The sequence below is a fragment of the Felis catus genome, chromosome A1, assembly GCF_018350175.1.
Source record: "Felis catus isolate Fca126 chromosome A1, F.catus_Fca126_mat1.0, whole genome shotgun sequence".
NCBI lineage: Eukaryota > Metazoa > Chordata > Mammalia > Carnivora > Felidae > Felis > Felis catus.
The window spans coordinates 29,588,315-29,614,494 of record NC_058368.1 but is presented as its reverse complement, the minus strand read 5'-3'; the positions used below and the strand labels follow the sequence as shown (position 1 = coordinate 29,614,494).

Below are 26,180 nucleotides of genomic sequence, written 5' to 3'. Positions count from 1 at the left end.
GTTAGAACAGTAAAAAACTACAGATGGAAAAGGTGTAAGGCAAATTATGAAGAGCTTATGAATGCTAGATTAGCTTCACTTATTAAAATGAAATTTACTGGGGCGCCTGGGTGGCTCAGTTGGCTGAGCGTCCGACTTCGGCTCAGGTCATGATCTCGTGGTTTGTTACTTCGAGCCCCGCATCGGGCCCTGTGCTGAAAGTTTGGAGCCTGGAGCCTGCTTCGGATTCTGTGTCTCCCTCTCCTCTCTCTCTGCCCCTCCCCTCCTCATGCTCTGTCTCTCCCTCTCTCTCAAATATAAATAAACATAAAAAAAATTGTTGTTTTTTTAAATGAAATTTATCTTTAACTCTCTAATCAAGGTCGATCCCCTAGGGTCTATTCTTAACCCTAACATACAGTCACATAACACTTTCATCTATCTTGTTTTCCTTATATTTTAATTTTTTTCTAAGAAAAGAATTACTACTTTTGTAAATATGAAAAAAAATTATACAAAGTTTAACAAAAAGAAAAGCCTATTCACACTGGTTCTTTGACTCCTTTAGACCCGATAAATCATTTAAACTAGCAATTACTGGTAATCTTTCTACCATCTGCACTTAGTGATAGAATCCTTAAAATCTGCATTTCATAATAACTTAAAACACTGAGAAATCTGCCAATATTTTTAACGAGACATGAAGTGATGGTATGGAAAGGGTTGTGGTCTCTGAGGATTTGTACTCTCTTTAGGACAGAAATGTAACCAAAAACTATTTTTATAATGAGAAAAACATGAAATGTCACTGGGAAAGAGACCAAAAGTGCACTATTTAAAAAAATTTTTTTTGAAGTTTATTTATTTTGAGAGACAGAGAAAGCATGAGTGGGGAAGGGACAGCGAAAGGGAGAGAGAACATGGCACAGAGCCTGACACAGGGCTTGAAGCCATGAACTGTGAGATTATGACCTCAAAAATCAAAGAGCCAAAATCAAGAGTCAGACACCCAACTGACTGAGCCACCCAGGCAACCCAAAAGTACAGTATTTTTAACATAATTTATGTGTTTAAATTCTACATAAATAAAAAAATAAACTCTACATAAATAAAAACAATTTTATAAGAATCTCTACAGTTCTCTAAAATGATGACTAATTTTTATAAAGTAAAATGCTATCAATATTTTCTCATATACAATATTAAGTGACAGTAATATTAGTGACAGTATTTTAAAAGTCATCACTGCTGGAATAATTATCAAAAAGGGGCAAAAATCTAGTAGCTGGCAATGACACAGCAATAGTTACTGAAAAGAGCTATTATCCTAAAATTTAAAAAGTCATTTTGCTTCTTTAATTTTCAACTCATCCGGAAGTGAAGACCTGGCAAGCAGTGTATACATCAACACTACTATACTTAACTAACCTCTGCCACAGAGCACCCTATATTCACACCTCACGTTCCTGCACTTACGCAGGGTCTATAAAAAGTTCCTCGTTTCACCTAAAGAGCAGCACACACTACCATTCACGTCTACTAAAAACAACCATAACCTGAGGAATTGTGTAGTATGAACAAAGAGGCCTTTATAAGGCCAAAGTCAAAGCTCTTAGTAACAACCTGTATCAAGACATGCTGACCTGAACTTGAAACTACTTAATCCATTCACCAAAATAGCTGCACATAATAAACCACTTAAAGCAGCTTTTTGAAAAGACAAAAGTGAGGAGGAACACTAATTTTCTGTGAATTCTTTTTTACACGTATTTCACTTTCAATGTTTATATATGCTTTTTAAATTGAAGTGTTAAGTCTTAATGATTCTGGCAGGTACCTCCAGAGTTACCACCAGCCCAACTTCAGGTACTTTTACTGTGACTATTAAGAAGCTATTCTATTTTCATTTAAGTCAAAAATAATTTAAAAGTTAACTTAAAACTTTGGTAGTGTGCTTGAATGCTGCTCTCATATGCACAAGGAAGGCTTTCAAAAATGTCCCAAAGCAGTATTCACAGATTACTAATGAGAATCCCTGCTGTTCCAAACTGTCAGTTCTTAAGATTTTGTATACTATCACCCACCTCTAAAATCTTCTCTGCACAGTTTAATTTTTTCCAATGAAAGGACTTCAGATTTAAAGGGAAGCCATTACTTCAAAAGGGTCATGACATCCAGATACCACCTTAAGAGGAGGTTAAGCTCCCACTTCCTGCTACAGAGGGACAGTGAAGGCATCTTTCTCAGACACTATGAGTTGTGGCAGTTTACTGCTGAACTTTCTTTTTCTGGTAGTTTTGACAACCACCTGTTTCAAGGCTGTAGTCATTAAATAATTGTTCCCGGCCTTCAGAATGTAATTTTTCCCAACATTCTCTTGAACATTTAATTGCTGTATCTAATCCCTTCATCTGATAATAAACTCAAGTCTTCCTGAAGTCATACTGCACAACTACCATCTTTATTTTTACACTCAAATCATTTAAGTTTATTATTTCAGAGAGAAAGAGGAAGAGAGAGAAAGGGGGCGCACAAGCAGGGGAGGGGCAGAGAGAGAGGGAGACACAGAATCTGAAGCAGGCTCTAGGCTCTGAGCTGTCAGCACAGAACCTGATGCGGGACTCAAACCCATGAACCGTGAGATCATGACCTAAGCCAAAGTCACATGCTTAACCGACTGAGCCACCTAGGTGCCCCTACACTCAAATCATTTTATAATCATATTTTTAAATGCAAAGAACAGTAATTAATGACAAGAAACTGAAAAATCTTCTCCAAAGTTCAACAAATTTTTTTAAATGTTTTTATTTTTGAGAGAGTGCGTACGAGTACTGAGTTGGGGAGGGGCAGAGAGAGACGGGGACAGGGGATCCAAAGAGGGCCCTGTGCCCGATGCGATGCGGTGCTTGAGCTTGAGATCATGACCTGAGTTGAAGTTGGACACTTAACCTACTGAGCCACCCATGCGTTCCTCTTCCCCAAAGTTCTAATCGCACAATTCAAATATCTGCTTTGTGTCTACTCGGGCCAGGCACTGTATTAGTACAAAAGGTCACAGTCTCTACTCTCCTTGAAGAAATTATTCAAGAAGCGATACTCCCATAAAAAAATTCCAGCAGGCATCACCTCTAGTGAAAGATCTAAACATAGGGAAATATTCCAGTTTCCTGGAAAGAAGTATGCCAAAATATCATCAATAGTGAGACGGAGTAATTACTTTCTCTGCTCCTTTACGTTTTTCCAAATTTCCTATGATACACATTTATTGCTTTTACAATCTGAATAAAAATCTAAAAAATCTGGATAAAATAACTATAGCAGTAACATTTCTTGAGCACTATTACATACCGTGTGTTTCATATACATCATCTCAGTTAGAAGAACAACGCTATAAAAGGAGATTACCATCCATATTTTAGAGATGAGGCAACCAAGATAGACAACTTGCTGGAAGTGTCTTCTGCTAGAAGTTTTACATACTTCCTCACAAATAAACAGAGGTTGAAAATAAGACAACTATCAGTTTTAGAGAAGAGTCATAGATACTACCTGCTGGAAATATGGCCATGAGCAAGTAACTAATCTCACTGAGCCTCAGCTTCTCCTGTAAAAAGGGATTAATAGGGTCTACTTCATTTAGGGTTCGTATGGGGATTAAATGAGCCCATGCATGAAAAGAATAGAGCACTGTATCTGGCAAATAACTGAATGTTCTTATCATTATCTTTATCATCATTATAATCAGCTAAAAAATCTGTGCAAAGTATTTAACATCTCTGGATTCAGTTTATACCTGTAAATAGGTGATAAAAATACCTCTATCATACAGTAATTGTTACGATTCCATGTGTAGATAATACACAGCATTCAAAATAGTTACCTACTATAATTCTACACAGGTCAAACAGATAGGACTGACTAAATAAGCTACAATAGATGCATGCAATGAAATACTTTCCTGTAAAACATTTAAGGGCATGAAAAAAATATCCATAGTATATGGCTAAATTTAAAAAGATAGCTACAGACAGTATTTACAGTAAAGTCCTTTTCTTTTGAAAATACATGAATATGCATTAGAAAAGGTGGAAAAGAATACACTTCAAAAACAATTTGTGCATCATCAGCAACTAATTATTTAAAAACATAATTACCACCACCAGTTATCAAAAAGACAAAACAATAATCCGAAAGTCTCTACATCCTGCCCAGACATCCCCAACTCCATCACATCATCATTAGGATTCTTCTATGAATATTAAGAAAAGGAATTCACTCTGAAACTTCTCAAATTTTAGTAAGTTAAGGGAGCCATGGTCTGTCTCAAAATAAAGACACACATTTTTACCTCCCACAATTCCAGTCAAAAGCCTTCATATTTTATAGACATAATACAAAAAATTGCTCTGACTAGAAATAGGAATAGAATTTTTTTTAAAAATTTTTATTTTTAAGTAATCTCTACACCCAATGCGGGACTTGAACCCACAACCCCAAGATCAAAGGTCTCACACTCCACTGAATGAGCCAGCCAGGTACCCCAAAGAATATTTCTACAAAGCATTTTGAAAATTCTCACTTTTTTAGGAGTGAATATTAACCTTTAATATGAGTATTTCACAGCACAGCTGACACTTAAGTTATAAGCCTGTGATTGTGAGCAGAGAATACTGTCATGAAATTAGTAAGACGGAACAAAAGAAACACTACAATTTCTTAATAAATAAAATGAATTAATAGGCAGATAGGAAAGCTTGGATTCAATAAAAGGGAGAAATAACTGTCAGAAGTACTGAAAAAAATGAATTCTGACTTGGAAAAATCTAGGTAGGACACTGTAAAATATTTAGTTAAAAATGCTATTTCACTGATTGAAGGGTGCTACCTCTCTTATTTTCATTGCAAATTGTATTTCCCTTGAATTAATAACACTTAACCAAAGATTATACAAAAATATGCAACATTTCTTCACCCTTGAAGGTGGAAAAGAAAAAAACCGAATTCCCAAAGAAATCACCCCTTTAAAGCACACATTTTACAGAATCTCTAATTTTAAGCAGTTTCTTGTGACCAGAAGCATTCTTTCCTCAACTCACATAAACGATTCAAGATACCTGAATTCATATGAAAACCATGTGATTTCATTATTGTCTTCGTGTCATCACTAAATAAACCTCAGTAACCCACAAAAAGATTTGATTTTCAGTATTTAACAGTCTCCCTCTGCTGTATGAAAAAAGATTCTAAATTTTCATTTCCCTTAAGATATAATTAAGTACAATTATTTCAATTTGTTTCCCATAATATACAGCTTAAAAGTTGGTGGTCTAACAAAACTAATATATGTTACTTTCGGCTAGGAAAAGAAGTCATCTTCTTTACACATCTTTAGAATGGTAATTCTTTAATCTAGAACTTAGAAAAACCTAAGCAAAGAAGCACTAGCTTTCCAGAAATAAAAGTATTTCCCCTGGGCCAAGATGGATAATTTAGTAACTATGTAAACTTGGGGAAAGCTTTTAAAGTCCATGAACCTCGGTTTCATCTATAAAACTAAGAATAAAAATAACAACTGCAAAGGGTTAACATCAGAATCCATTTTAAATTAATTCACTGAGGGGCATCTGGGTGGCTCAGTTGGTTAAGCATCTGACTCTTAGAGTTTGGGCTCAGGTCATGATCTCACAGTTCATGAGTTGGAGCCCCATGTCAGGCTCCCTACTGCTGGTGCAGAACCTCCTTAGGATTTTCTCTCTCTCCCTTTCTGCCCTGTCCCCTCCCCCTTCTTTCTACCCCATCTAACCCCCGTGCCCAAAATAAATAAACTTTAAAAAATTAAATAAATGTATTCACTGAACAATTATTGAGCAGCCCTATGTACAACACATAGGGCTAGGGTTGACAAATTTAGCAAATGGAATATACTTACACTAAAAAATTATTGTTTGTAAAATTAATGGGGCATCCTATACTTTATGAGCCAATCTTACCTGGAGCATATACAAAGACATAAATATGACATGCTTCTTATCCTCACAGACTAAATGCAAGGGAAATAAAATGTATACATAAACTACTGCACAAAAAAGAAAAATAGTTATGTAGCATTTAAAGAAAGAGGAAAGGCACAAAAAAGGTAACTGGGAACACAGCAGGAGCACTGCAAAATGGTCAGATTCAAGAAGTACTCAAGACTCAAAGAAAAATAAAGAATAAGAGATGACAGTGCTTCGTTAACATCCTCAATTCTAGCCACACAGACTTCTGTATTTATTATCACAAATACTATTCTTCCATAAGTTACATGAGGCGACCCACTAACACAAGTTTTTAAGTCATTTACGCCATCTATTCACACAAGTCAGCTTCCATTTAAACTACTTCAAAAGAATATGCATTAACAACCTGTTGATAAAAATACCGTATGTAGGAAAATGCCTAATTCGTAATTTTCTCAACTGTCCCCCTCCCAAATCTAGCCATAGTTTTGTGGTTGATTACTTACCCATCTTCTTTTACTAAACAAATTCTACACTATGTGGATAGGGTCAATAGGACTACAATCTTGGTAAGATTTCATTCCTTTTTCTCACCTACTTTCTATCTTCCAAACAACTGTTTCTTCTCTCCCCCTCATAATTTAACAGCTTTGTACTTTGTAATCTTTAAATAAATTAGTGGGCAAATCATTTCTAACTAGATGCAAAAAATGACCACTTCTTTATTTTGCACTTTTGCTCAAACGCTCTGCAGATACCCTCTTCTTTCCGCAAAGCCAGTTACCATATTCTCCCTGACACTAGCTGACCTGATTCTACTCTAAGATATGAAAATTCACCCAGCCTTAGAACTTAAACTCAATAATTAATAACACAGCATGTTGCAGGACATGTTCGTAAAGAAGGTGTAGCAATGGAAAAAATCTACTTATATCATTTATTGTCATTAACTCATTACATATCTCCATACAATTTTATAGATGAAAAAATTTCAGCACTCATTTAGTCCACATCTCTCATTTATACAGTGAAAATTTACACCTACAATAATTTTGTGACAATGTAAATTCACAGAGCAAAGAACCAGAGTCAGATTTTTTTGATTTTTCAGTTCAGTACCTGTCCTGTTAAATTATACTACCTACATCTTTTGATTGATATCTAAAACAATATATGAATTTTAATTCCATTGCATACTTTTTGAAAATATAAATCTAAAAATTACGTAATTACTCAAACCACAGTTTGAGTTACTCAGTATTCGCTTGTTAACAAAGTATTCTAAAATTCAACTTAATTAAAAAAAAGGAAAAAAAAACAGGCAGATTCATCTTCACAGTAGTATTTTTAACTGCATAAAACAGGGTGAGAAAGTATTTGTACATCAAAACAGACAAGTTCAAGAGAAGAGATACTCACTGTCAGTATCAAATCTTAAATAGAGGCTGATAATTGCTTTTTAAAAAACCTCTTTAAGAACTATTATACCAATCTTAATAAATATATAAACACTACTGAGGTTAAATTGAGTTTTACATTCCACTGTCCTAGAATTTTGGGAGGGGAAAATTGTTACTCAAAAATTACTGTTTTTAATTTGAAGACATGTGCCTGAAAGGATCTATAAACTTAAAATCACATGGGTGAGTAGTTGACCAATATTTCTAGATTTTGAAAACATCACTACTGACAACTATTTTAAAGTAATATCTACACCCAATGTGGGGTTTGAACTCACAACCCCAAGATCAAGAGTTGCATGCTCTTCTGACAGCTAGCCAGGTGCTCCCACTAACAACCCTTTTAAAATTGTCTTACCTTAAAAAAAATAAATAAATAAATAAATAAATAAAATAAAATAAAAAAATAAAAAATAAAATTGTCTTACCTTTGTTGAAAGTACTTTAAATGTGCTCTGTTCTGGTATTATAAGATGAAGAAGTCTCAGTTTCAAATTATAATCCTCTCCAGAAGGAAGTTTCACCAAAGCAGACAACTAATGAATACAAAATTAGCAGTACATTTTATAATTTATATAATGAAGGATCACTTAAACTGAATATAAGAATAGAATTTCAATGCTGCTACAGATTGTTTTAAATACTTTATATAGAGTACCAGATTTAAGAAACTCAAAATAATCTTTTTTTTCTATCGGGTACCCTTTACATGGATTCTCACATACATTATTAAATAACAGAAAATAGTATGTTTCAAACAAATATTTAACATTTAAATCTCCAGAAAACTCAAGAGCAAAATATAGTATGAAACAAAAGTATTCATAAGCAAGACATCTACTTCTACCACTAACTTAAATATCATTAAAGTTTTCTAGTAAATGCTAGCAAACCAAATGATTAGAGGCCATACTAATTTCACGTGGTTAGCAAATTCTAAGACATATAAATCACCCAACAAATAAGTAGATCTTTTTCACAAAAGTGCATCACACAAATGTACCAAATCACATCTTACTAATTAATGTCTTTTATTATTTGTCAACCAGATTCTACTGTGAATTTCAAATCTAAAGGAAAATTATGTACATCTAGCTGTACCCTACAGTATAAACACTTTTGTCTCAAAATTTAAAATCACTCAAACTGAGAAGCAATGCTTTAGATTTTTATCAGCATTTTCCACATCTCAGGAAGAAATGACGTATCTGATAAAGTGCTATAGATTATTCTGCAATATACTATTTTGCAAATAAAAGCACGTAATCTCAAAATAAAAGATAGTTCAAAGATAGTAATAACCTCTTTTTCTGAAAATTCCACAATTACATTATTCTTCTGAACATTCTTGATCATGAGTGTAATGATTACTTGAGATTCTGTTTGATACCAGTCATACCTATTAAAAGAGAAAAAAAAAAACCTCAGAACATCTAATATTCTCAAAGTTGTTGGTTGCTTCTTTATGTTTTGTCAAGATAAAAACTACAATATGATAAACAAGAGCTCCACCTTGAGGAACAAAATAGAAAAGCAGCTGGTGATTCACAAACAATTTTCTATAACTGTATTTCCTTTGATCTGTACTAATGAACAGTGAGGTATAATCCCTAAAACGTTTCCAGGAGACTTAAACACTTACATGATTTTCGGGGTTCTGACCTACATCTGTATTACTGTTATGCTTAATCTAATGTTGAAAACAAAACTGATTCTAAACAACAAACCATTATTATATACCATCAATAGTTTTACACTTCCGTTTCAATCTAATACGAAGAAAAAGCACTCTATCCCTATTTTACAGATGAAAAAATATAAGCCCAGAAGGGTGAAGCAATAAGCCAGTCAGTGGTAGGTGTTACACTGGACCCACATCAACCTGACTTCATACTCCAAAATCTCTTAACTGAAGCTGGGGGCAACAGCCCTGAATACAATGAGCAGAAGCAAATGAGCTAAAAATTAAAATAACTTAAAAGTTTAACCCATCCTACCAAACACAACATTAAACACAGTATCTTCCTTCAGTCTCAAGGTACATGGGAAAACTAGTGGGCCTAGAAATTCTAATTATGTGTATCTTTCCCACAGAAGGCTCTAAAACTGTAGGGATCCTCACTTTCAAATTAGATTAGATTAGATTATAAACTCCAAGAGGGCAGAGCTATTTATCTATCCTGCCACTATTATATTCCTAAGACTGAGCACAGTGCCTGGTAATATGAAATCAATGTCAGATTATCTTACATTCTAACATCATAGTTATTATTCGATGTTTGTGTTATACTCTTGATGCTGCCACCAAGCTAGTCAAATTTCCCTGTCTACTTGGTACTTGGAGACTCATCCTAAATCTCGCCAGAAAGAACATAAATTGTTTTAACATTTTCAAGCAATTTTAGGTAATTAAAATGCACCTTGATTAAAGACATATACTTTAAGAGTCTGTTTCCTGCTGAAATTCAGTGAGGATGCAAAGCTCCAGATCAATGCCTTGTGTTTCTGTTACAGTCCTAAGAATACGAGTTGTACACATGGCTAATGAATAATTAAAAATAAATTCAAATACTTGCTAGATGCTTAATTCATCATTGTAACTGTTGCCCTGAGCAATAGTAACTTTCAACTCATGCAGAATTATCCTATGAAAAATATACTCTAAAATATAAAAGGCACAATTCTGTCAAGCCTACTAACTTATTTACCTGTGTAATAACACCTAAAGAGGTTCTTGTCATCTCAAGGTGACATAATATGGAACCAGAAAAAGCAAGTTTAAAGTGAAGTGATTTTAATTTACCCTTAATCATAAAGACTAACAGGAATCAGCAAACAGCTCGAGAATTTGTTTTCTCGGGCTAAGCACTATTTCTAAAAAAACTAAAAAACACTTAAAATCACAAAGTAAGGACTTGCTCATTACTATTAAACAATAGGATTTTTCCCTTTAGACATATATATCATGCATTATTTCATGAAAAAGAAACACTTACTTGATTTTTGACTGATGAGTCCTCTGGGATGCAGACTGATTTTGGCAAGTCGAAAGAGAAAAATTTTTACAAACTGGTTTAGCAACTGTATATTAAAACACACATATTATTAATTTACCCAGTGCTATGGTTACTTTGATATGGAGTAACTACATGAAAACGTCCTCAAAGACAAAGCATAATATTCATAATTGTTAAGTAACACTAGTCATCTCAAAAAATTAGAATATTCAGTATTTTTATAATTTTAAGATTTTTTTTCTAAAATAAAAGCATAAAACCCAAAATACTTTCTAAAGGTATGATTGGAAAAGCTTACATCTAAAATGTTCAGTACTAACTCCTTAAAATGAAAATAACAGGGGCGCCTGGGTGGCTCAGTCGGTTAAGCGTCCAACTTCAGCTCAGGTCATGATCTCACAGTCCATGAGTTCGAGCCCCGCATCGGGCTCTGTGTTGACCGCTCAGAGCCCAGAGCCTGTTTCAGATTCTGTGTCTCCCTCTCTCTCTGCCCCTCCCCTGTTCATGCTGTCTCTCTCTGTCTCAAAAATAAATAAACGTTAAAAAAAAAATTTTTTTTAATAAAATAAAATGAAAATAACAATGACATTTAAAAAACCATTTTTCAGAAATAGTGTAACTTGGGTCGCCTGGGTGGCTCAGTCGGTTAGGCATTGGACTTGGGCTCAGGTCACTATCTTACGGTTTGGGAGTTTGAGCCCCTCACAGGGCTCTGCACTGATGGTACAGAGCCTGCCTGGGATTCTCTGTCTCCCTCTCTCTCTGCCCCTCCCCATCTTGCGCATGCACTTCTCTCTCAAAATAAATAAATAAACTTTAAAAATTAAAAAAAAAAAAAAGAAATTAGTATAAACTTCATGCTTAACAATGGCATCAAACATGGCTCTGGAACATATGAAGGAACATTTTCATGGTACCTTCCAGATAACAGCTTACTCCATTTATGGTCTCTCAGTAACAAACATTCTAAACTGCCCATCAAAAAACAAAGTGACTCTTGACCAATCCATACTTTCCTAAACTACATGTGTGCCAGTTAAAACTATGTAAATCTGAAAAACTTGCCCTGGGTCGTAAGTGACCTCTAAGTTGCCCCTAAATGATAAGCGAAGTGATGGGGTTTAAAGAAAGAAAATAAAACCCCTCTACAGATCTGAGTCTAACTCAGAATTACCCTCCAGCATTAACTATTGACAAATACTCCATCTAGATATCAGATGGAGATAATGACTAGAACAGATTGTTCCAGTTCACCTCGGTATAAAGATAAAACTACACTGATGTCAACTACAGCAGTGACAAAATGCACTGTGACTATACAGCAATTTGTGTTACCAGACGAAGTATTATCCAAATGCTACTCTGTTGTTTTCAGGACTAGTTCCAATCCCCAAAATAGTAAGCCATAAACAAAAATACCAGCGGTGTGAAAGAAGCCAACTTTTAAATACTTCCCTCACCTATCATACTTAGGAATATACACAAGCCTTGGGGGTATAGGGATAACCAGACAGGGTTCACTTTTGGTGATGTTCAAAACTCCAGTCACTACATATGCACATACCTGGCCTCATGCTCACAACCTGTCTAAAGCAGATTAACTCTAGCAGACCCGGTTTACAAATGAAGAAAACCCAGAGAATAAAATATTTTCTCAGTGTCACAATGTAATTCTGGAAGACAAAGATGTACATTTTCATTCAGACTTGAAGAAAGAGACCCAAAAAGGTTAAGTAACTGCCCTTAGAGTTAAGACCACACACACGTTTCCTAAATCCTTGTCATTTTATTGACTAAATTGTAGATGATCACTGCTAAAAAACCATTAGCCGTAATTTATGCGTGTTATTTATAAACACTGTAGTTAAAAAAAGTCAAATAATTTTCAACTCCACCATAATTTTAATTTTTTTTAAATGTTTATTTTTGAAAGAGGGACAGAGTGCGAGCTGGAGGAGGGGCAGAGACACACAACCCAAAGCAGGTTCCAGGCTCTGAGGTGTCAGTACAGAGCCAGACATGGGCTCAGACTCACAAACTGTGAGATCATGACCTGAGCCGAAGTCAGACACCTAACCAACTAAGCCACCCAGGCATCTCTCAACTCCATCATAATTTTTAATTTTTCAGTTTTAAAAGACTTGAAAGTCTTCATGTCCAAACACCAAATATGAAACTAAATTAGATAAACATTTCCAAATTCTAGTTAACTTTTGTGTGTGGGTCTTTTTTTTTAATATTTATTTTGTGAGAGAGAGCAAGCGAGCGAGCATGCGCACATGAGGGACGAAGAGAGAGAGAGTATATATATTCCAAGCAGGTTCCGTGCTGTCAGTGCAGAGCTGGATGCAGGGCTCAAACTCACAAACTATGACACCATGACCTGAGCTGAAACCAAGAGTTGGATGCTCAACCAACTAAGCCATCCAGGCACCTCTGACTTTTGTGTTCCTATTACACCACCATAAACCCTGCAAGTGCTTCCAAGGCAGCAGCTGTTCAACCTAAATGTGAGGACGTTTCAGCAAGGAAAAGAAAAAAAAAATAACCACCCTGACCATACTAAAACATACCAAATCAACTTGACTCATACATTAAATGAGCCCAATAATTTTCATGGCTACAAACCTCTACATTTATTTCATCAAACCAAAATGTATTACTTCAGTTACTAAAGGAAAAAGTATTTGCATCAAATTGCTTAAGATATAACTAAAAGAAAGATCAGTCTGAGTCCTGTCTCAAATATGCATAGCAAAATTATAATTAAGTAAAAACACGAAGGAAAAAAACTTTGTACTTACCACCTCAGATTGTGATCCTATTAAAAACATAAAAACATCTCCGGTTAACAATACACTTACAGACAAAGTTATATACATAATTTCTATGGTGCAAACATACTGACTGATTGCATAAATCAATTTACCATACATCCCAAATAAAAGAAAGTGGTTTAATTTTGCATTCTGGAGTCACTTTAGACTTCTTAGTAATTTCTTACCGGTAATATAATGATACAAATCTATCTAAATCATCCTTTCAATATAACAGTACCTTGGAAATCCCTATCTGAGGGAACTAGTTAAATTTATGATGTATAAAGTTATAAAGTTACAAATAAATTTGTTTAAATCCAAAAATGTCAAACATTTACTTCTTTGTAAACTGAAAGACCTTTACAAACCTACATGCTTACCATCCTGAGCTTCTTGACACCTTTTAATCCAGACAGTGAAATCAGGATCTGCACCTAGAAAAAAACAGAGTGTAACATCACTCATCTGCACCATCTAACATATTCATTCAACAAATACTTACTGAATATCTACTATGTTCCAAGCAGTGCTTTAGGCACTCAGGGATTCAGCAGTAAATTAGACAGAAACCCTTGTCGTACCACAGTTTATAGCAAGCATAAAATTACAGCTACAAATATACTAATAGGTTTAACATCTAGACATTCATCCTGAAGAATTAAAAAAAAAAAAAAAAATTGCTTTTAACCAGTCAAACTTACTGGTTCCCAGATACACAGAATCTCTATTTCCCCTCACCCTCTTCTGTTAAAGGAGCTTCCTCTAGCACAACGAAATCAGATATGAATTAAGAGTCCCTACACACCATCATTTAGTGTGGAGTGGAAGCCTAGTAACAGACAGCTGGACTGGGATCTAAAGGCCTCTCCTGACCCAGGTTTGTTCTCCAAAGCAGCTACCTACCTATCCTGTCTACTATTCTCTCAGTGGCCTTCTTGTTACCATGCCATTCTTACCAAGGGCAAAAAACACCTCTGGGGCGCCTGCGTGGCTCAGTTAAGCGGCCAACCTCAGTTCAGGTCATGATCTCACAGTTCATGGGTTTGAGGCCCGCGTTGGGCTCTGTGCTGACAGCTCAGAGCTTGGAGCCTGCTTCAGATTTGGTGTCTCCCTCTCTCTCTCTCAAAAATGAATAAACATTTAAAAAAATTTTTTTAAAAACCACTTCTGTACTTTGTGTAGTTGTCGTATCTCCAGATTCCATGGGAGCCAACAGACGACAGATGGTGAACTATACACTTAAAAGACGGCAATGCAAACATGTATGTAAGCAAATTATTACAAGACTTAGAACAATGATGATATCTAAACAGTACAGGGTCTAATGAAATATAATGTTTAAAATTATTAAAAGTATTCTAAATAAAAGTTTACACACACAATCTAATTACAAGCAAGATTATTTTGAAAAATAAAAATTTCTTAAAATGGGGTGCCTGAGTGGCTCAGTTGGTTATTGGTTAAGCATCCAATATGGGCTCAGGTCATGATCTCGCGGTTTGTGGGTTCAAGTCGTGCATTGGGCTCTGTGCTGACAGCTCAGAGACTGGAGCCTGCTTTGGATTCTGTGTCTCCCTCTCTGCCTCTCCCCCACTTATGTTCATTTTCTTTCTCTCTCTCAAAATTAAACATCAAAAAAATTGTTTTAATTTCTTAATATGAAATTTCCTAATACATTAATTTATAAGTGAAATTCAACTACACAGGCCTTAACTAATACCTACATACATGTACATACATATTCATTTTAGTGGGCGAAACAATTACATCAAAATCTTTGATTTAAATAACCTATTATTCAAATTAATCAGTAAATAAAAACCAAGCTTTCTACCATACCAAAGGAAAAAAAAAAGTAATATTCTGAGTTATAAATTTTTTACCTTGTCTAATAAGGGAACCCTAACAATTTAACATAAATTTTCCCTAAAATTAAAAGAGCAAATCTGTTTTTAAATTAAATATCCTCAACAGCAATTTTACCAAAAACCAGACACCTTCATTTGAGGCAGACTGAAGTAATTCTAAGATAAAAGTCCATGGCAAGAAGGTATTAAAAAAGAAAAATTTTAGATGGGGAACTTTCTATTGCTCTAAAAAAAGAAATAAGGAATAGGGCTTTGAAGTCTAGAAAAGGGGAATGATTCATGTCTCTTCAGGGTTTTCATATATGTATCATACAAGAAAACCGGACTCTAGAATTTGCTAGGAGTGGTGGTACGCTGGCTTGCTAAGCGAGGTAACCTAATGGTTCACATACTACCACTCTTTCCTAATTTGTAGGTTCCGATTGCAAAGTTGGGTGCGCTGTCCTCTCCCGAGCAGGTATACAGAAGACAAATAATCAAAACAATACAACAGTAAATTTTTAGAAATATAAAAACACAGTCATACAATACTTTAAAGTAGAGATTCATAACCTCAGCACTACTGATATTTTGGATGAGATACTTCTCTCTGTTCTGGGAAATAATCCTGTACAACATAGAATGTTTACCAGTATCCCTGGCCTCACTAGATGTCAATAGCACATCCCCCATCCATCAGTCATGGTCATCAAAAATCTCTTCAGACATTATCAAATGTCCCCAAGGGAGTAAAATCATCCCTAGTTAGGAACCACTGCTCTAGAGAACTGTGAAAAGACTCTATCATTAGAGGAAGATAAAATGACAGTACACAATACACAATAAGAATTCTGTAGTCTACGATTATCTATGAGATTACTTACAACTTTTGTCTGCCAGTATTTTGTAGACTTTTCTGGTTTTTTGGCTCTTTCAATTTCTATACATGTGCAGAGATATCCATACTACTAATTTTCACATACTTCTCTGAAGCTGACGTTAAAAACTCACAGTACTTTCAAAGCTCCAAGTTTCTTCCTATCACAATTTACCCAAACTGACACTACACTTCCTTATAAAAATTTCTGCTGTAAAACTTCCTATCTCAGCTACCTGAATAATAACTTAAACTGAATAGACTTCTGAAAAAAGAACAAATGAAACTTTCACTTGTCTATCAGAAAAATATAAAGCCAGGCTAAGTAAAGGGAGCACACTGAGTCTTTATATACAGTTTTTAACTTCTAATGGCAAAGTTTACCTGTGATTTAAATGCTAAAGAAAGGACAATTTAATCAATTTTAAGTAAACTCAAATTTTGCAAACAACAGGAAATGTCAGTAAGAAAAGAAAAAAAGATGTTGGGTTTCTACAATGAACTTGAGATGAATCTGAGATTACACTAACAAAATTGAGCTGTGGTATTTAAAATACAGAAATAGTGGGTTAGTTTATTAACATACAATTCCAATACTTACTATCTAATTTCTGTCCTCCTACAAAAGTTTCTAGAGCAGCAGCAAAGTTTTTTTCATGGTATTCACATATCCTGCATGAGCATATTAAAAACAAATACCACACACACGTGAGATCATGAAAAAAGGCTTTCTTTCTAATTAAATATCTTAGCATGCTCTACTGGTAAAAGAAATATTTTAAGTATATGTTAATAAGCCAAGAAGTTTTCTAATATACTGTAACATTAAATATATCTCCCATTAAAACCCTATTTTGGAACTCATTTCAGAAGGAATTCCTTGATTTTAATTATGTACACTTGCTTATTCCAAAATATAGTTACACTAAGAAATTAAAGAAGTTTCTTAAGAATAAAGTTACACTTAACAGAAACAAGCTGGGATATAAAGTACACAGATACAGTGCTTTCACAGCATTAAATGTAGCCTGTCTAGCTTGGTTGAGAAATATATTCTCTAGTCACTTAAATATAGTAAATCCCAAACAATGAACAAAAAGGGATATGAAATCCATCAGTTTCATCTATATCTTGCAATTACTCCAATCATTGCTATTTTAAAAAACACTAGTTATATATCCTATCACATACTAACTAGTTATGGAAGTATAAAATTATATTTAAAATTAAATCCTATTTCAGCTGTAAAATGTATTAATAAAATGTATCAATACAAAATTTACTATTTACATAAAACTTAAAATTAATTCATTCAACAAACTAAACACCTACTATCTATAGTCCAGATTCAATAAGAAGAGTGGTTATTGCATACCCTTTTCTCAGCATAGCAATGGAATTATTTGGATTAAGTTCAAGAGATTTCCTTGCATCAGCAACAGCATCTATATACAAAAAAAATTAAAAAATTAAAAAAAAAATGGGGTTTTTAGTCAGTTATTTGTGGATCCTAACAAGTTACATACGGAACTTGAATCAGCCTTAGATTTTTAAGTTTTCAAGTTTGAAAATGGACAAATGCTTCTAAATTAGGAAAAACTAATCCAAGATATAATTCAAAAAACTTTACCCTCATACCTTATGAGCCTAATATTTAGCTTCCTTTTTAAAGCTATTCAGTCAATGAATAAAGCTCTGTGATAAAGTTCATCTAATTTTCTCATTAACATCATTTATGTAATTTGTCTCAAGGTATTTAATTTTTCCCTACCCAGATTCTCTATCCCGAATAAAGTTACACAATACAGAAAGGTATTCTTTTTTATAAAAATTGCAAATAAGAACATTTCATTTAAATACTCTGTGAAATAGTAAATGTAATGCTATTTTTTGTTAGCATATAAAATAACTACAAATGAAATCCATATAAATTGTCCACCCACTGAAGGAAGAAAAGACACCCAGAACATCTGTTTGGGTGTTGCTCAACAAGTTTGTCATGTTTCAGCTACTTTACACCCTGTATGAAAGACCAATTTAAAAATCCTCAAAGATAATCTCTACTGTGTATGATTCACTGTATCTTTGGCAAAATTTACAACTTAAGAAAAAATACAGTCAGTAAGAAAAGTTACCACAGTAATTCCCGAGAAGAATGTAACAATAAGCTCTTTGACAATAATATTCTGCATCATCTGGTTTCTGTTCCAAAGCCTTAGTCAGCTCCTAAAATATAAACATGTTGACTGTTAGTACATGTTTTTTTAAAAGCAACTGAATTCTAATTAAACATGATTTTTAATCAAATAACCTATTATCATAAGCTATTTGGAGAAAAGATAACAGGGAATTACAGTAAGTCTGGAGCTTTTCTTTGCAAGAGAGTCGGTATCTCCCCTTCTCCGCTCTCCCCCACCAAAACCTACAATCTAATGTAGTATCTTAGCACAATTCCTGGCCTACAGTAGAAACTCAATAAATGGTAATTATTATCACCTCATTTATTCTGAAGAATTTAGATGATATACATTGACCATCACAGATTTTCTCCTCCTAATTTGGAAAAGACTCAAAGATCACGTAGAAGTTGACATGCCTAGAAAATGCAAAGCTGTCCAATAAAAACAAAGAAACAAACACAAAACCTAGAAGTTAAATCTAGAGCTCAGGGAAGTTAACAGAATCAATAAAGACACAATCAAGCTTATCTGGCCCTCTCCTATCCTGTCAATGGCAGGCAACCCTAAGAAATTACAGCATTCTGTTTAAAACCCAGATACAATATCTCATAGAAAGCTACTATCAATTGATCAAGATTTAACATCAGATTAAAAGTTTGCCACCCTGGGCAGTCAAAAAAGTATGTTAAGTGGTAGCTGAAACCATGCAAGAAGACACAACACGATCACAATCGGCCAGTGACAAATATAGGCCAATAGGAATGCTTTCATTCTCTACCCAGTGCTCACACATCCTAGGGATTTGGTAGTTTTCTTAAAAGGTAAAATCATTTCAAAAGCCACACATCATTAATTTTGCTTTAACCCAGTAGTGTGGTTCTCACAAAGCAATGTATACTATACATGGTAATTATTTACCCAAAATCCAACACACCTAAGATCCACACCATTTTTTACTATCTTCACCTCTACCATCCTGATTCAAGCAATAATGAAAATCAAGATCTGGTTTACATCAATAGGCATAAAATGCTCCAATGTCTTTCGCTGACTCAGGACAAAGGCCCAAGTTCGTCCAGTGACCTGCAAGGCCCTCCCTGATACTACCCTCTGCTAGCTTTTCAACCTCCTCTCTTACTACTCTTCCCCTTGTTCTTCTACCCTAAGCAAATTGGCCTCCTTGCTGTTCTTCAAACACCTTAGGACTCTGCACCTGCTGCTTCTCTCACTGGAAAGCTCTTTCCCCCAGACATGCACAGAAGATCTATTCCTTTACTTTCTAGTTAGTGATGAGGCTGTGCCAGAGACAGGATTCAAATCCAGTCTGCCTGACTCCAAATATGGTTTTAAACACTGCCTCTTGGTAATGTTGTTCCAAGTATCTTTCACACACCAATGACATTTTATTAATGTGTTTTCCTAACACTTTAAAATTCCTAAGTTAAATGATACCATCTTGCACTAAACTTTCAACAATTTTGAAAAGAGCTAATAGCTTCTTACCTATCTACTCAAATATATCTTCAAACCAAATTTCTAGCCTCTCCTAAGCAAGAAAACAGGTACATTTCAGGTCAAAAAAGCTACTATAAATTATATTAATATCTGGATCATCTAATTGTTTTATTTTTAACGTTTTAAGAGTGCGACAGAGGGGGGAGAGGCAGAGAGATAAGGAAAGAGAGAATCCCAAGCAGGCTCCAGGCTGTCAGTGCAGAGCCCGACACAGGGCTTGATCTCACAAACCATGAGATCATGACCTAAGCCGAAATCAAGAGTCAGACGCTTAACTGACTGAGCCACCCAGGCACCCGGGGATTATTAACTTAGAAAGCATTTTTAAACATATGTTACATAACAAATCCAGGCCAGACACTGGGGGTACAAAGATAATTAAAATGGAGTCAAGTAAAAACTTCTGAATTTCAAAGAACCAACTTGCAAATAACCTTTAAAAGCACAAACTAACTGGTTAAGGAGAAACAGTTACGTGATTCAGTTAAATAAAACAACTTACTTGTTAGGCTGTTATTTTTGAAAAGTCACCAAGGGACAGAGCACAAACTGAACATTATGACACAAATTTAAATCATAAACTACAATAACCAATTTACTTTGAATAAGCAATACACAGTATAATAAAACCAGAAAAAGTGAAGTTAAAACAATAATTTGCGGTTGTATGAACTACAACTGACTTGTGGCATGTTTTGAGAGTTCTACTGTTTCTGTGACAACAGTTGTTCACTGCTGGAGTACAAAGGGACTGAAGAAAGGTATCTCAGAAGGCAAGGACTTCAGTGCCAACATTTGAATCATAGTGGCAAAAGGCCATTATGTAATGCAGACCAATGGGAAACATACTGTGAACATGTCCAAAGATATATACTTCCATAAAATGGGTTACGCTATGGTCAAGCAATTTATAGTTCTAAAAATAAAGAAACTCAGTGAACTCTAAAGTATAATTACACTGAAATCTTTACCAAGATAATGACAAAGGAAATACCCTGATAATCCAGAAAAAATAAGGGAAAAAACCCTCCTTTTTAAGGCATTAAAATTGTTTAAAATTTGGACCTGAGAAAATGAATTTCTAAATCTTTCCAGTTTTAGGCTTTGTAAAAATGCTACTCCACAAGATAACTTGTTGTTAAGGTTAAAAGCTAAAGCAGACTGCTCAGAGGGACCTAACTGCTGAAGGTATGTAGCTCTAGGTATCTCAATTTGACTCCATTTCCCTTTTTCTTCTAGCCACGCTAATCCCCAATCATAGATAATAAACAAGAGTGTCAACCCTTCTCCTTTCCTAAACTATCTAGCACTGCTGAAAACAAAAACCACACAACCATGCACAACTGGTAACACTGCACAGTTATGCTAACCAGCTACACTCTCAACAAAGCTATCAATGGTCAGTATCTTTAAAGTCAGCTACCAAACCTTTAATTATATTATACATCCCTATACCTACCTCCTCCTCCAGAGGATGACCTTGATGCCTTGAACCCAGAGACTTATCACTTCTCAACTATATAACCTTGAGCAAGTTAATCTCTTTGGCCTCAGCTTCCTTGTGAGTAAAATGCAAATACCCACCTCAACTGTTCCAAGAATTATGGGGGGAGGGGGGGGGAGGGTGCCTGCCAGCTCAGTTAAGCATCTGACTTCGGCTCAGGTCATGATCTCATGGCTCGTGGGTTCGAGCACCGCATTGGGCTCTGTGCTGACAGCTCAGAGCCTGGAGCCTGCTTCAGATTCTGTGTCTCCCTCTCTCTCTGCCCCTCACCTGCTCACGCTTTGTCTCTCCTAAAAATGAATAAACGTTTAAAAAAAAAAAAGATGTACAAAACCCCTGCCACCTTAAAGTTTACAATGGGGCCCACTTTAGATAGGATGGTCTAGGAAAAAAAGCTGAGATGACATTTCAGCTGAAATCTCAATAGGTCTTATCTAGTCCCACTTCACGGGAAACCTGATCCAGAGTGACAAGAGGAATTTTCCTGAGGTTATGGATTTATTATGAAACCAGGATTTTGGATCCAAGCACTCTAATTCCAGAGACTTTGCTTTTTTCTTTCATTTTTTTTTTTTTAATTAAACTTTACCCCCAGTGTGGAACTCAAACTCATGACCTGAAGATCAAGAGTCACATGTTCTACCAACTAAGCCAGCCAGGCACCCCCAAAGCCCGTGCTCTTAACTGTTTATACTGGGTCTCAAAAGATCTCATAATCCATACATATGTTTTCTCTCCCTAGTGAGCTGAGACATCCTGTTCAAGTGTTTGACTACCCTAGTTAGTCTCTGCTATGTTCTCAGTGTACTTCATACACCACTCCATTAGAATATTTACCTTATGTTTTACTAATCCGTTGATTTGTCTCTGTCTCCACTAGAATGCAAACTTCCTCAATGCAGTCTTTTCATCTTTAGATACCTGACTCCCAGCACAAAATTCACCAGTAATGTATATTGTATACTGAATGAATGAAAAAGGTGAATCAGCTTGATACATTTCCCCTTTAATCCTAATTGGATAGTCTTATATAAAAATGTAACATTTTAGGGGCTCCAGGGTGGCTCAGTTGAACATCGGGCTCTTAATCTCAACTCAAGTCATGATCTTGCAGTTTGTGAAATCAAGCCCCACATAGGGTTCTGTGCTGACAGCTTGGAGCCTGGGGATTCTACCTCTCCCTCTGCCTCTGCCCCTCCCCCACTGGCTCCTGCACTCTCTCTCAAAATAAACGTGTAAAAAAAAAAAAAAAAAAGTTAACATTTTAATTGATATAACATCAAGTGTCCTGAATTTCAAAATGACTAGTTGACTCTTGAACAATGAGGTGTGTTAGGGGCACTGACCCTCACAGTCAAAAATCCAATCTAACTTTTAACTCTCCAAAAACTTAATCCATAGATTTCTATTGACCAGAAGCCTAACTAATAACATAAACAGTCAACTGACACATATCCTGAATGTTGTATGTATTATATACTATATTCCTACAATAAAGCTAGAGGAAAAAAATTAAGAAAATCACAAGGGAAAAGCATTTACAGAAAGGTATGTGCTGGGACACAACCATGTATAAGTGGGCCAATGCAAACCCATGTTGTTCAGGGGTCAACGGTACTGCTAAACCAGCCCTTGAGAAAGTCTAGAGAGAAACAGCCTCTCATCAAGGTTTCAGGCTTACTTATCATTACCAATTACTTAGTAACTAACATTTACCTGTTCATCTTTATGAGAAGGTCTTCTCAAGCTTTAAAAAGAACACTTCCTCTTAAAACAACTGGTTCTCCCCACTCCCAGTTTCTGACTCAGGTAGGTGGGGTGGGTGCTGAGAATGTGCATTTCTAGCAAGTTCCCAGGTAATGCTGCTACAGGTGGTCTGGGGAGGATACTTTTGAGAATTACTTTCTACAACACTAGACTCAGTGTGGAAATTTGTGTCCTGAGGGCCCCATTCTGCCTCTAACTGGTTATATACATCTTTGTGACAGATCATTTGGATTTCTTTGGGTCTGTTTTCTTCTATAAAATGGAAGGGTAAGTACTAGACCACATGAAGGGTAAGAACTTTGAGTCCATCTGAGGTGGGGCCCGAGCATTTGCATTTCTAATAAATTCCCAGGTGACGCTGATGCTTCTGGTTCAAAAGCCACAGTTTAAGAACCAAGGTACTAAAGCTAACCACATGCCTATTCTATGCAATTTCGTTCTTAGGTTTATACCCCCAAAACAAAGTGCACGTGTTCACCAAGATACACATACAAGGAAATTCACAGTGGCTTTACTCATACTAGCTAATAACTGGAAATAACCTAAACATCTACTGTTAGTATAAACTGTTTTTGTTTTGTTTTGTTTTGTTTTTTGAGAGCACACACATGCATGAGTGGGGGAAAGCCAGAAGGAGAAGGAGAAAGACTCTTAAGCAGGCTCCATGCTGAGCACGGAGCCGGAGGTGGGACTCAATCCCATGACCCTGGGATCATGGCCTGAATCAACTGAGCCACCCACGTGCCCCTGTGCTGTATTTTTAAACAATGAAATACTACACAGCAGTGGAAAAAAATAACTACTTCACACAATATGGACATATCTCACATGTTTAAAGCAAAACACAGTACCAAACTCAACTGGGTAACTAGTCTGTTATTCCGTTTATAGGAAGTACAAGAGAAAGCAAAACTAATGGTGACAGAGATCAAAATGGGAGTTTTCCTGGTGGGTAAGGGGAATTATTGGCTGGGAAGAAGGATGAGGGAGCTCTCAGGATGGAAGTGTTCCCCATCTTGATCTGGGGGGTATACGCATGTGTAAAACTACAACTTCAGTAGCTGCAGACTTACGATGTTATACACACAACCTCAAAAAAATGTTCTTAAAACAAGGGAGATGAGAAGTGACGACAAAATTCATTGCAACGATATCCTTTAAAAGCAACCCATATAAGCTAGATTTCCAATGAAGGCAAGTGGGGCTAAGACGACCACAACAAATGTAGCTTCTGAAATTAACAGTTGTCTAGATGACCTACTGAATTATGGAGAAAAATGCTCAGTGCCTCCTGTAACATTATTCTAATCCTGATCCCAGAAGCTTCGCTGGGAAACAGAGCACAACAGATGAACCAACCATTTTATCAGAGGGCTTTCATATCTAGACCCAAAAAAACACACCCCAACTTAAAAGGTTCTAAAGGACCTGGCCCCTGGCTTCCTCCTGGCACCATCACTCACTCCTCTTTCATCCCCCTCTAGTGAAATGGGCCTTTTTGCTCCTCCTTGAGTCGGACAGCCTCATGACTTTGCATTGGCTCTTTTCTTACCTGGAATGCTCTTTCCCCAGAGCTTCACATCACCCTCTCTCAGGTCTCTGTTCAAACATCACCTCTTCAGAGAGACTCTACTACGCATGTGGCAAATTTCGCTTAGCACTCCTAGCTAGAAAAAAAACATCTCTTGCCTCAAACTGCTAACCTTACCTGTATTAGATATAACAACTGGACAAGGTTTGGTTTCCTCTTTCTCTCCTACTTCAAACCAAGAAAGCCCTCGCTGTATTTTGCGACCAATTGCATCATGTATCCCTCGCTTGGGCTCTCTTTATTACTTTTAATTATTACTTAAATCTTGCTCTTTTGACTTTTCTTTCTACCTTTACAGTCTTCCACTTCACACAAATACAAAGTGTCCTGTAAATACAAATGCAAGACATAATACAAGACTTTAATCCATAGCAATCAGTGTCTGGTACAAAGCAACTCCAAAAAAAAGTTCTGATATATGAGTGGATAATGAACAGTGACAGGACATCTGGAAATATTCAGGAACACGGTAAAAGGTTTTTGTTCCAGCAGTCTGCACTTTTTAGCACAGCACCTGGTATATACGGATGGCAAGAATTATCATCAAGTGGAAAACCGAATTAACAAATATAATCAAGCCTCGATTTCACTTTTTCTCCTACTCACAAATGCCATTAAAAAACAAAACAAAACAAAACTGTTTCCAGGCCAACTATGAAGGTTAACTACGCCCCCAAGAAATAAAGAAGGCATTCCTAAGCAGCTACGAGGATGCAGTAACGGTCTACAACTGGGAGGGGACATGAACAAGGGTCTGGAGTAACTGGGCCACTGTGGAACCGAGGACAGACGGACACTGTCAGGATTAAGGATGATACACAACATCAACAGTAACCCCGATCCCAGGAAGGCAGTGCTGAGAAAAGGCGGGGTCCGCTGGAACCCGTGGGGGCCGCGCTCTCCCAAGAAGAGTGGAGGAAGCGGAGACTGATTCTCTCACCTCTAACGCCGCCTGGGGGTCCTCGTCGATCAGAGCATCTGAGAAGCTCCGGAAAAACCTGCCAGCGAAAACAACGACATGCTCACTAAGGAGAGGGTGAGTGGGAGGGGGAGATAAAAAATAATTAGCGAAAAGAATAAAAACACGCACTTCTGGGCTGTTGCAGGTTCTGCTGCAGCTGCCGCCATCCCTAATAATCGCTGTTGCTGTTAGAGCTGCTACCACCGAGGTTACGAGCTGCGCCGCCGCCCAAGGGGGAAACTTCTGGAGAAACACAAACTGAGCTTCCGTCCTAAGTAGCCAACGAGCAGCCACGCAGCGTGCGGCGGGGGGAGGGGAAACGAAAAGCGAGCGCAGGGCGGGCTGGGACCGTGGAGGACTGAGTCTCGCGGCCGGCCGCGTCCCGTGACCAACACTCCCAGTCCCCGCCCTTCGCAGCCATGGTTACGGACGCGTGGGCCATTCACGTCTCCGCACTCCAACAGAGCCTTCGGGGGTAGTAGTTCAAAAGCATTTTTGTACCATACTGTTATTCCCCAGGAGCGTGTGACGCTTGGGAAAGTTTTGCACGTCTATTAATAATAAGCCACATCGGGCTCCATTTTCACCACAGCTCACTATAATTCTTATCATGGCTCCCCGAGGCAGCCGAGGCTTTCATGACCTGTGACGTCATTCTGCACTA

The 26,180-nt window shown here is 36.5% G+C and overlaps 1 protein-coding gene across 1 annotated transcript in view; it reads right to left on the bottom strand.

Moving 5' to 3' along the window:
* SUGT1 (SGT1 homolog, MIS12 kinetochore complex assembly cochaperone) overlaps positions 1–26,106 on the bottom strand; it is a 43,547-nt gene extending 17,441 nt beyond the window's left edge. Inside the window, exons 1-10 of the mRNA XM_045053705.1 lie at positions 25,646–26,106; positions 25,496–25,553; positions 18,134–18,224; positions 17,374–17,443; positions 16,600–16,670; positions 13,655–13,708; positions 13,260–13,276; positions 10,435–10,469; positions 8,741–8,837; positions 7,867–7,974 (exon numbers count right to left, since the gene is read on the bottom strand). Of these exons, the coding sequence (XP_044909640.1) occupies positions 7,867–7,974; positions 8,741–8,837; positions 10,435–10,469; positions 13,260–13,276; positions 13,655–13,708; positions 16,600–16,670; positions 17,374–17,443; positions 18,134–18,224; positions 25,496–25,553; positions 25,646–25,683 (639 nt within the window). The 5' untranslated portion in view covers positions 25,684–26,106. The remainder of the gene's footprint in view (positions 1–7,866; positions 7,975–8,740; positions 8,838–10,434; positions 10,470–13,259; positions 13,277–13,654; positions 13,709–16,599; positions 16,671–17,373; positions 17,444–18,133; positions 18,225–25,495; positions 25,554–25,645) is intronic.
* Between the last annotated feature and the right edge of the window lie 74 nt (positions 26,107–26,180).